Raw genomic sequence first — 11542 nt, forward strand, 5'->3', positions numbered from 1 at the left:
AAAGCTATTCGTATTTGTGAGAAATTTAGAACAAAAATGCTGATTGTATATGCTTAAAATGTAAGGTTCAGTATTTTTAAGGTGCACGATTGAATTTTGGATTTGAATTTTGGGGAATCTTTTGAAATATGAATTTTTAAATTGTGTTTGTTTGAAGATTTGAATTTTGTAACGATAATGTTGGGTAAAAATTATTATTTTATTAAAAAAAGAATATATGTGATATTTTGAAATAAATAATATTTAAATGTTGTTGAATAAATTATAAATAATAATGGAAAATGACGTTTGATTTGATATTTATGAATTAAATTTAAAATTAAATTTTAGAAAATTATTATTTTTAGTTTCTTTTAATTTTTGTGTTATTTTTATCAAAAATTTTTAAATTTTTACTGTTGATTTAAATTTTTTTCTCTAAAAATATTAAATCAAAATACCTATTTTTTATTTTTTATATATTAAAATTAATTTTACATTCAAAATATCACGTTAATATTCATTTATATTACATTATACTACTATTTTAATTTAATTATTTTTATTATTTAAATTCCAACAAAAAATTTAAATTCTTAGGTAGATTTATTGGATTACACCATCCTTATTTCTTCAATCATATTGGGAACTTTTTATGGCAAACTTTTCATGGCATTAAAAAAATCACATTAATTATAGTGGATGGATAATAGGATTTAGGATAGTGATAATATTTCTAAGAGTGTTTTATAAAATCCAATCCACCAAACGAACATACTCTTGGATTTCTTATAAGGTTTGAATTAATTTTACCGATGGACGGGCGATTAGATCTTATTTATCAAACATGATTCGCCTCGCCTAGCCTAATATGACTTGACTTATTGGATCTAATTTGCAACCGATTTGACCAGAAAAATCAGCAATAGAATTGATGATGATGCATATTGTAGAAAACTTTTAACTCTCAAAAACAAACAAACAAACACTAAAAATCAACACCACCAAAATGTAAGTCAAGGTTCGACAAAAGATAACAGCAGAGCATAGAACACACAAAACAACACAAGCCTGGTAGTAGCCAAAAACAGGAAAGGGTAGGAGCTCGCTCAGTAGTTAAACATTCGATACGATACCGTACCATACCATACATTATATACACAACAACCTAGCAAAGGCGTCACTCAAAACACTTCGTGGCAGGTAGGTAGGAAGGTCGAGATACATTACCGGCCGGCTACCCTTTCAGCACACGGTTGAACGCAAAAGCATCCACCCGAGCATCATCAGCAATTCTCAGAGACGAAACAGCCTGTGCGGCAAGATGATCTGCAGACAACCCCAACGGGCTCCAACCCCTAACGCCGAAATACTGAGAGTACATACGATCAGGGGGGGCTGTCATTCCAGAATTTCCACACTGGTTGCGCATAAATTCATACTTATGAGCTTCAGTAACCCATCCAGCGTTTGGGAGCGAATACTTTGGCGGATCTTGACGAGGGAGCAGAGCCGTTCGTCCTCTCACAACTTCGCCGGCATAATCCCATGTGGTCGGCCCTTCATTCTTCTTCAGCACTAATTTAGTTGAATCGTCTGAGTCTTCACCACGCAGGACATGCAGCGCAACTGATTCAGCTATGGCAGCTCCTTCTTCGTCAAGCCTCTCCTGTTCTTCTTTCTTCTTCTGCTTCTTTTTCTCCAGTTCAGAAATTATAGCAGCAGAAGTGGCCAGAGCCTTCTCCAGCCGTCTCTTCTTCTTCTCGGCCTGCTTGATCCGATCGAGCTCATCCTTCACTTGCTTCTTCTTGGGTTTCTTAACTCCAGAACCCATTGCTTTACCACCACCACCATCCATAGTAACCCTTGCACGTGCTCGACACTAATACTGCACACTCCTATCTACTCAAGTTCTTTTTTCCCGAAATTCCTTTTCAGTTTCGCTAGAAAACTTTCCTAAGATGTATACATTATGTAATAAAAACTATATATTCCTTTCCTTTGGAAGCTTGTTATTTAACACTGAACAAAATGAAAAATTTGGTAATAAGAAAAACACTAGATATATAGAATTTGCGCCTACACCCACTCAGGTCTGAATGAATACCTCATTTTGCGCACACTGCATTCCCAGAAAGAAATAACGGGAGAGAGGAGAAGCGAAACCTGGTAGCTTCTAATTGATCTAAAGTTCATCATTGCTCCCAATTTCCCACAGCCTCTAGTGCCCAATTACAATCACTACATAGAGAAACAACTATTTAAAATCAAGCAATTTTTTCATCTGTTACACTGGCCACATTCCTTCTATCCTGCAATAAAGAGGGCAAAACTTAGCAAACACATCATACGAAACAAGTAGCAGTTTCGTGTACGACAGAAAACTCCATCTATACCCGCACTACAGCAACGCAAATTCCACGTGAAAGACAAATGACAAGATATTACTACAACAAACTAAGTTGGAAGAAAATCGTAAAACCAGCTGTATATAGACACAAAACGGGCAAAAGACATGTGAAGCAGTAAGCATAAAGAGAAAGTCTAAATTTATTCCAACAACTGTAACATGCAAATAACTAACATTGACTAATGAAGTACACATGCCAATCTAGCACAAAGGCAGTTGAGCAATTACATCACTGGTTTCAATTAGCCATATCAAGTTTCTGAATCAATCCAATATCCAAACATACAGATATTGAATAACTGTCAAAAAGGCTAGAAATGTGGTCTCAATTACCAAGATTTCTCAGATTACACTCTTCTAGCCAAAACATACGATAACATACTAAAAAGGCTACTAAAACGCCTCCACATACTCTCAGTTGGGATAATCCAAACTATAATCGGAAATTAAATAAATCAGCTAATAAAGAAACAAAATTGTTACAATTCCCTTGTTCTATACGCAAGAAAACGATTCAACCTTCGGAGCACCAAATAACACCTCTAAATTCCAGATCCCCCAACAACAATAACATTCCAAAATACAAACAAAGCCACTGATATCTGCCAGATCTAAATACTCTTAACTCCACACACACCCGTACGCAAACAAATCAAAGTAATTTCCCTTTAGTTTAATCACCACAAACCCCAATAATCCGATGCACAATCCACTCAATCGAGATACCTATATTATAACACAAATCAATCCCTTCAAACTTCATACAGCATCAAATCAATTACAAAAGAGCAAAAAAAAAAAAAAAACCACGCATCAATCAAAATATCCAAAAACAAATTAACCATATGAATCAGATAACCTACCTCCTCGAAAAGCAAGCAGAAAAATCGCACAAGAGGGTCGGGAGAATGGGGAAAAGAGAAGCGATATATGAAGAGCGTTCGGATCTACAATAGGCAAGCGTCGTTCGTAAGAAAAAAAGAAAAGGGCAAAGGATAAAAAAACTGATCTCATGAGATTGCAGGTGGGAAGAGACGGGGACGAGTAGGAGAAGGAAGGGTAATATGGAAAATTCACATTAAAAAACCCGCCACGTGGCGGTTGGTGGAGAGGGATCCAGAAGTTCTGACTTTTCGATTTTATTTGGCGAATTTGCGATAAGCAGTGGGTTTTGATTTGTATGAATTTGTGGCCGTTGATCTCTCCCGATCTGCAATGATCCAACGGCTCCGATTAAGAGGTGGAAGCGGTTTCGCCAGCAGATATGACGTTATTGTGCTGCTCCTGCAGAAGGCAAATCCAAAATGAACACAAAATATGAGGCAGGATAATGTTATCAGTATATCACATTTAAATTTCAGTATAAATTTAATATTTTATACGAGTATATATTGTGTCTCATCTCATACAACGTTTGAATAATTTTATAATATAGTATAAGATAAAAATATTATATATTCAAAAAATGATAATCATTAAAATCATCAACTATTAACATTGAAAAAGGAAAACGAAATGATAAATCACTAATACAAAAGTAGTTATTAAAGAACTTAAAAATTCATTTTATTAATTTAAAAAAAAAAAAAAAAAAAAAAACTTCTCTTTATAAAAAAAGTACATCAAATAATGCATTGTTTATTATTATTTTTATTTTTTATATATATATTTTAAGATAAGTATTTTGTGTGATATTTGAATGATAGGTGTAAGTTCTTTTTTTTTTTTTTTAAGTACATTTTTCTTTTTGTATTTTTAAAATTTTTTATAGTAGATTAAAAAATAATATTCCTCTGTCATATTGAAAAATGGGTGTTATTTTTGTCAGTCTCAAAACAAAGTTATCATCTCCTTAATTGTACTATTTTAAAGATAATAAATATCCTTCCAACTTATAATATATAATACTAATATTAAAAAAATCTACGTGTAAAAAACAAACGCCACTCTCGAGAGAGAGGTAGTTATGTTTTAAATAAAAAGAAAATAATTTGAATTAAAATTGAGGGAGAAGTAATACATTAATGTCCATAGAAATTATATTTTATTGGGGAAAGAAAATAGAAAATAACATTTTATTTTCTATCTACACGTTGTATTTAATCTATTTACCCATGGGTGAATGCAGTATTAGACAAGGTGGCTCAATTGATCCACATAAAAATTAAAATAAAATAATATTAATTATCACTAAAATTACGAATACACCCCTAAATATTAGTTTTATTTTTATTTTATAAAACAACGACGGTTGCAATATTCTACAAGACCTACCAAATGAATTATTGATATCTTTTTTTTTTTTAATTGATTTTTCTCTTTTAATAAGAAGAGATAACATCTGTTTGCAGAATTGTATCTGCAGAAGTTTCATAAGCAAAATTGATGGTTTTCAAATTATTATTGGATTATTTTATTATTGATGTTTGAGATATTTTGAGATTTAAAAAATTTAAATAAATTTTATATAAAATTTGTTGAGACAAAAATAAAATAAAATAAAACATCTTCTACGAAACTTCTTCCTTAGTAATTGCAATAGTAGAAAGATTATATTGGACAACTATCATAAATTACAAATTACATAATAGCATTAGAGATTAATTATTCAATGATTGTTGTTACTTTATAGAAACAAATATGTTTATGGAAATTAATATAGACTATACTAAAATATAAGATCTCTGTCATGAATACTTATAGTTATTTTATTTTGATGTATTAGTGATTGTTAATTTGAATTTTCGTATTTCTTTTTAATGTAAGTTTTTGTTGATGTAATTATTTATTTTAATTTTAATTTAATTTAATTTAATTAATTTATAGACCCACAAAATTCAAAATCCTAAATCCGCCGCGGCATTACCGGACCCTACTATTTCAGTATCAAATCACATTTTTCATCGCCAAAATAATAATGAAGCCAAAATAACAATGAATGTTATAAGACATCTCGGATATAATTTCTACCAATATTTTTCATAAAATTACATTATAGTATTCTCTTCCATAATAATTAAAAACAATAAAAGATTGCTTGTATATTAAATATCAGTAATATATTTTATTAAATATTATAGGGCTCACTATCATTAAACAGAGAAACATATTAACCTAGAGAGTATACTCATAAAATGCCAAAACATATACTCCCTTCATCCCAAAAAAAATACCTCTTTCCATTTTTTTTAAGTTGTTACATGTAGATCTATTCAAAACTTATTTATTTCTATCTCTCTTCAATTAACAAATATTTTTATTTACCTTTAAAACTTCTCATTTTTTTATAAAATTAAATTATGATAATGATAAATAAATATATATTATTTATTCATTTGTATTATATAAAATTTTATTGTCGATATCCATATTACATATATTTTATTGAAATATAATTCTAAAAATATTTAAAATACCAACAACACTATACATATAAAAAATAATAATATATTATCATTAACTTATTATTAATAAATTAATAAAAAATAAATTAATAACCTACATTATCTAAAATACCTGTCACTAACAAAATGATTCATGTTTTGCTGAACGGAAGGAGTCCTATACAACTACAATCAACAATGAGTGCACATCTTGAAATTTGATTTTGTAACCCTCCTAACTTTTCAAGTAACATAATAATTGTTAGCCAAACAACATATCTCATATGCGAATTCGGCCTACTATACCGCACTAAAAAGAAAAGTAAGAAAAACATGCGTAAGTCAATAGGTATTTCATAAAACTGTAATCAGCACCTATCCACTGATAAAATGGTTATCAGCACATGTCTTGTTAGACTTAGTTTGTAGAGTATTAAATTCGATCGGAGTTTTATCCAGAGCGCAATTGAAGAATAACGACTACTGATTTCCACGTGATAAATATATATATAAAGATATAGGTATAAATAACAAAGAAAACTTAAGTTAATTAGCCTACCCCAATAAACTGAAGTTATGTCTATCTTCTGATATAGATATATTGTTAAATTGTTGAACATATTGAATCTAATGTTGTCTGAAATTGAACCGGGGAAGTATGCAGACCTTTGGTATAAGGTCCTTCAATGGATTCTTCAATGGTTGCACTTTTATCTCATATAGCTTTGGCCACAACTTCCCTGTCACTGTTGTTGTTGTTGTTTTTTTTTTTTTTTTTTTTTTTTTTTTTATGTCCGAAACAACAACAAAAGAAATGTCTCATCAGTTACAAGTCCACATCCTAACACAATCATCTCAACTCGAGCTCAAATGGATTGTACTTAAGGACTTACCGAAAAGACGGTTTTGTTCCTCATCCCATGCTATGCCATTCAAGACATCAATTCCCTGTTGAAATTTTTGGAGGATTGATTCATATGCGCCGGGACTATTTTGTACGCAAAAGTCAGATATGAGGATTATCTAGCGAAGGGATTTACCGTATTTCCATTTTGTAATAGTTCTTCCCTCAGGCTAGGTAGGTAGATCCACCCCAGTACGCGGGAGCCTTTGCTCGATAGTCTCACGATGCAGTCTGTCTGTAGTAGTGATATATTATGGTATTTCAATTTAAGGGGAAAGATGTGCATAATTGAAGAGAGGGAAATCGGATGGTCTATGACATACCTGCCAAACATTTGCCCATATTTCGCCGTTAATGTATTCGAGTTCATTTAGGTTGTGAACTTCTTGGCCTTTGTACTTGACGACATGTTTTTCAAGAGCTGCAGAGATGTATGTGATGACAATGGGATCAATATATGATTGCACAGTGTATTAATACTACTTGGATGCAAGAACTGGAGGTAAGTAGGGAAGACTTGATTGGTTGAGTCGAAAGTGCATTAAAGAGTGTAAAGCTAAAATGGGACATCTTTTAGAACAATTTTGAACCTTTCATTGTTTGAGGATCAATATGATATAAGGTTGAAGACCCATCACTTCCAAATAAAATATTTCCATCAGTGGCTAGGCCCCAACCGTCAGGCATTGGACTGGTGAATCTCTTAATCTGCAAAAGACATGGCATAGTGGGAATATAATGGACAGTTGATAGAGATGCAGAAGAACTAGAAGTTTATAAAATTGTGCTGATGAAACCACTTGAAGTAGAGAACAAAATGAATCAATTGCTAACAAGATGAAACACTGCTTGCTAGTCTAGTACATTGCAACTACTGAAGAAAAGGTTGATGTTTCAGATAGTTGCATGTCACATTTATGCACATTTATCTGTCAAGTTAAGTTACTGTATAATCTTGGTTTGTTATCCAACTAGAACTAATTATACACTACTGGTAAGCATCAACTAAATTTATTTAAACTACAAGTTCATGTTTTAGGCAACAGGCTCAAATTTCAACTTCTTGGCCATGTTAGCATTGGTCAAAAGGTGCCTGCATATCCGCAGACCACATCACTAGCAACAATAATATTATAGGAAATTGTATCTTCATACAACAAGTAATAGCACCAAAATACAATATATTTCACATATGAAAAGTGTCAGATGAAAGTAGCATGAACCCCAAAGTGATGAAGATAGCAATAAAGGTGAGGCACAAACTCGGGTTAAGTTCTTTCGGTGGTATATAAAACCAGTATCCTTCATCCAAGTAACTTGAAATAGCCTACAAATTACATTAGATTAATAAATTAGAAGGTGACTCATTCTTAAATCTGTATAACTCATTCTAGAATCAATATAAAAGGATAGACCGAAAGACAACATTCTAAATAACATGGATGTAATAAATGTGTCATTAACATAAAATATTGATTTAGTAGCAAGATCACCACTAAAAGAATATATATCATTGTGCATGCTTACATGTCACCAAGGAGAGTCATACCCTCCCCAAAGTGAGCAGACTCCATATTGTGAATAGCCTCAACCTGTGAATATTAAATTCAAGTTGTTAAGATAACTTGATAAGAGTAACTGTTTCTAGATTCCCATATGATTCCCAAATTGATCTATTCTAATGTACCTTTCCAGTCCTAAGAGCAACTCTTCGAACAGATGACTGCAATTTTAGACAAGAAAATAAGATTTCTGGCATTAGGAGAAATTCTGAATAACTAAATGAAAATTCAAGAAACGTAATTGCATCTATTCAGAAACTGAAAAGTTTACTTGGAGTGCCTATTCAATTAATAGGTCTATTTGATCTCATATATATGATCAAAACATTAAAATCATATACACGATCATAAGCAAGCTTGGTAATAGATATTCATGGCCTTCTTCAGAACTTTTGAATATGACAGTGACTTTCTCAGTATCAAAATCTTGCATTCAGTGCTGTGTAATTATTAAAAATCTCTTCCTATTAGCTTGTTTCTATTGCTGCAAGTGTCATGTGGTAAATCTTTTAGGCTGACATTGGCATGCTACTCATTACCTGCTTGTAAAAGGTCTAAAATATCTCAAGGTATGGTACATAAGAAACAAATATGTATATACGAATTTTGGAAATTTTGGAGTATTGAAAATTTTTTAAAATAAAAGTTGGGTATTTGATGTAACTCTTTGTGAGAAAAAATAATTATTTAATGTGATATTTTTTTTTAAAAAAAAATACTATGTTGATGAATAGTGAAAGGTTGTGTGCAACAGAGCCTAAATTTGCAACTTAACTCCCAATTCCTAATATGCATAAACAAATTCCTGATAAAATATGAAAATGAAAACCTTGGAGCCGAACTCACATGCCCATAAAGTCCAGTAGATTCAAAAAGGGAGTCATTCCCTGCATACAGAAGCCCCTGAAAATCAAATCCGATATTGTTACCTTGTAATGGAGAATAATGTCCCATGCTCACCAACTAGAAGATTCACAACAGTTGTTTAGAAAAAAACATTGGTTCACTTATCAGCAAACTCAAACAGAATACCAACCATTTCTTAGTCTCAGTAGGGGACTAGATAATATTCACAAGTACATCCACAAGATATAAAATGAACCACTTTCCTAAGGCATATAAGTGCACTGATAAAGTATCGTTATGAAACCAAATACAACTTGTATTGAAATAGAAGAGAATTTGCAACCTTAATAAGGACACAAATATCCTTCTCCCATCTTCAAATTAGACAAAGGGATTTTGAGTCCTTCGTGTTGGTTTATACAATTCTATAAGTCATCGTGGAAAGTTTTAGGCTATATAGATAGACGATCACTACTCCAACTCATCTTTATAATTACCTTTTTTTTTGCAGCTGAACATGCGGGAAGTATATGCGCTACACATCACAAAATACAATTAAAAATAGAAAGGAGAAAGAGTTCGGCCAGAAAATGCTACGGAATTCAAATCCATTGCGAACCGTAAGCTAATCCACTTGAAAAAGATGATGAGTTGCAAGAAAAATTCAAGAGCGAACCTGAGTAAAAGCCTCGGGATCATGAGGAAACTCATTCACAACTTCAACGCCGTATATGAGATCAACGTCCGCGTCGGAAACAAGCGGGCTAAGCTTGTTCGGCGAAACGCTAAAAAGAATCATAGCAAATACAAACAAAACAGATGTAATTATAATAGGAACAATCCAAAATCTCGAACGCAAGGGCGAAGGCAAAGACGCCATCGAATTGTTAGTAGAACTTGTTGGGTTTGAGTCCGATGAAGACTTCTTTGATCTTCTCTTCACCGATTTGGCAGCCATAATAAGAAGAAAATGTCACTCATTGGGCAAGATCCAGCGGCACTGATCTGCGGCGGCGGCGGATTCCGGCTCCGACGGTCAGCTGGTGTCACTGGTTTGACTCGACAAAACTGGTAATTTCAGTTGCAGAGATGATACCCAAAAGCAAAACGAAAAAATAACTAGGGTAACTGTGCTATTTCTGGAAATTATGGGGTCTAATTTGGAAAAACGAAAAAATAATTATTTCAAACACTGGGCCGGCCCATTATCCATACACCTTAAGGCCCAAAAGGCTATGATCCAGTAAGCTCGTAAAGAGCCCCTAGTGCGATTTCAGTTCTCAAATACTAAAGCGTGTTTCTTAGTTTTTAGCCGGAAGAGAACGGCAATGGCTAAGATCAAGAAATCGAGATGGGAGTGGAAGCCTCTAGAATGTTTCTACCCAAAGCAATATATATACACATATTTATGGATTTAATTTAGAAATTTTTATTTTTTTTCTTAAACTTCATCCAAAGTGATATATAATACATTTTATATATTTATGGTTCGCAGTTTGGAGGTTGATTGAGGTAAACACACCCAAATCAATCAGTATATTTTATAAGCAAAATAGCTTAAAATCCTCCTGTGATTTCTCAAATTTTCTGAAAATTCCTCTAGTTTTAAAATTTTATATTACCTACTTGTGATTTCTTGCAAAAAAATATATTCACCGTTAATATTTAACGGCAATTGTACTGCACGCACCATTAATGCGTGTATTCTTGAAAATTCACTTAATATAAGAAAGAAAATTACAAAATTACCCTCTATTCTCTCTTATGCTCTTTCATCTTCCCCAACCTTTCTGTCATTGTTGTTCTCTTATACTCTAAATCGCTTTATTTTTCTTCCGTAAAAGTTCAGTAAGAATAGGGCAGCAGAGGCGCACCTCCGCAATAATAGAAGTCGACAGTTCCTAAATATTTGCAATAAACCGTGGATTGGAGTGGGGTGAGCTCGAATAAGGAAAAATAATAAAAGAATCAATCTAATCTGTAATCCTCAAATTGAAATTTTCATTTGAGAAAATGACGAAAGGAAAATGTTTGAAATATTAAGAAATGTGGTGTTGGTAATGGCGGGTAAGAATGACAGAGCATATATGAATTTTTTTCTTTCTATTTTTTTTGTACAATAAATATATATTTTTTTTGTGTTAAATCACTGAGTTATGTATGAATCAGATTTTTTTTCAAGATTCCTCAATTAGATAATTTTTTTTTAAAAAAAAATTGGGTTAAACTTCAAAATTCCCAAATTTCAATTGGCAAGAGTTTTAATTGATTTATGAATCTAACAAACATAATAAATCACTAATAGCCTAAACTGAAATGAATCTTCACGGAACTGGAAAAAAAATGGAGAAAAAAAAAAGAAGAAAGAAGAAGAAAAAAAAGAAGAACAGTAGGCAGGCAGGGGAAGAAGAAATAAGGAGATGGAAGAAGAATACAGATGTATAGGCAGGGGAAGAAG

At 32.3% G+C, this 11542-nt stretch overlaps 2 protein-coding genes across 5 annotated transcripts; both read right to left on the reverse strand.

Moving 5' to 3' along the window:
- Window positions 1-955: 955 nt before the first annotated feature.
- On the reverse strand, window positions 956-3413 carry LOC127259684 (uncharacterized). 4 transcript variants are annotated; one of them, XM_051287203.1, is made up of 3 exons: window positions 3253-3413; window positions 2087-2291; window positions 956-1935 (listed from the first exon to the last, which is right to left on the reverse strand). In XM_051287203.1, the coding sequence occupies exon 3, from the start codon at window positions 1835-1837 to the stop codon at window positions 1217-1219; it is 621 nt and encodes a 206-aa protein (XP_051143160.1). In that variant the 5' UTR covers window positions 1838-1935; window positions 2087-2291; window positions 3253-3413; the 3' UTR covers window positions 956-1216. The 4 variants fall into 4 exon arrangements, with proteins under 4 accessions (XP_051143160.1, XP_051143159.1, XP_051143158.1 ...); XM_051287202.1 differs by having other exon boundaries at window positions 956-2001; XM_051287201.1 differs by having other exon boundaries at window positions 956-2291.
- Window positions 3414-6296: 2883 nt separating this feature from the next.
- On the reverse strand, window positions 6297-10222 carry LOC127260135 (glutaminyl-peptide cyclotransferase-like). The gene is made up of 10 exons (XM_051287818.1): window positions 9761-10222; window positions 9085-9141; window positions 8364-8399; window positions 8204-8268; window positions 7940-8003; window positions 7267-7384; window positions 7000-7097; window positions 6813-6911; window positions 6666-6720; window positions 6297-6518 (listed from the first exon to the last, which is right to left on the reverse strand). Exons 1-10 carry the CDS (start codon window positions 10040-10042, stop codon window positions 6400-6402), a joined length of 993 nt encoding a protein of 330 aa, XP_051143775.1. The 5' UTR covers window positions 10043-10222; the 3' UTR covers window positions 6297-6399.
- Window positions 10223-11542: the final 1320 nt, after the last annotated feature.

This window comes from Andrographis paniculata, unplaced genomic scaffold, assembly GCF_009805555.1.
Source record: "Andrographis paniculata isolate CXL003 unplaced genomic scaffold, ASM980555v1 Contig60END, whole genome shotgun sequence".
Taxonomy (NCBI): domain Eukaryota; kingdom Viridiplantae; phylum Streptophyta; class Magnoliopsida; order Lamiales; family Acanthaceae; genus Andrographis; species Andrographis paniculata.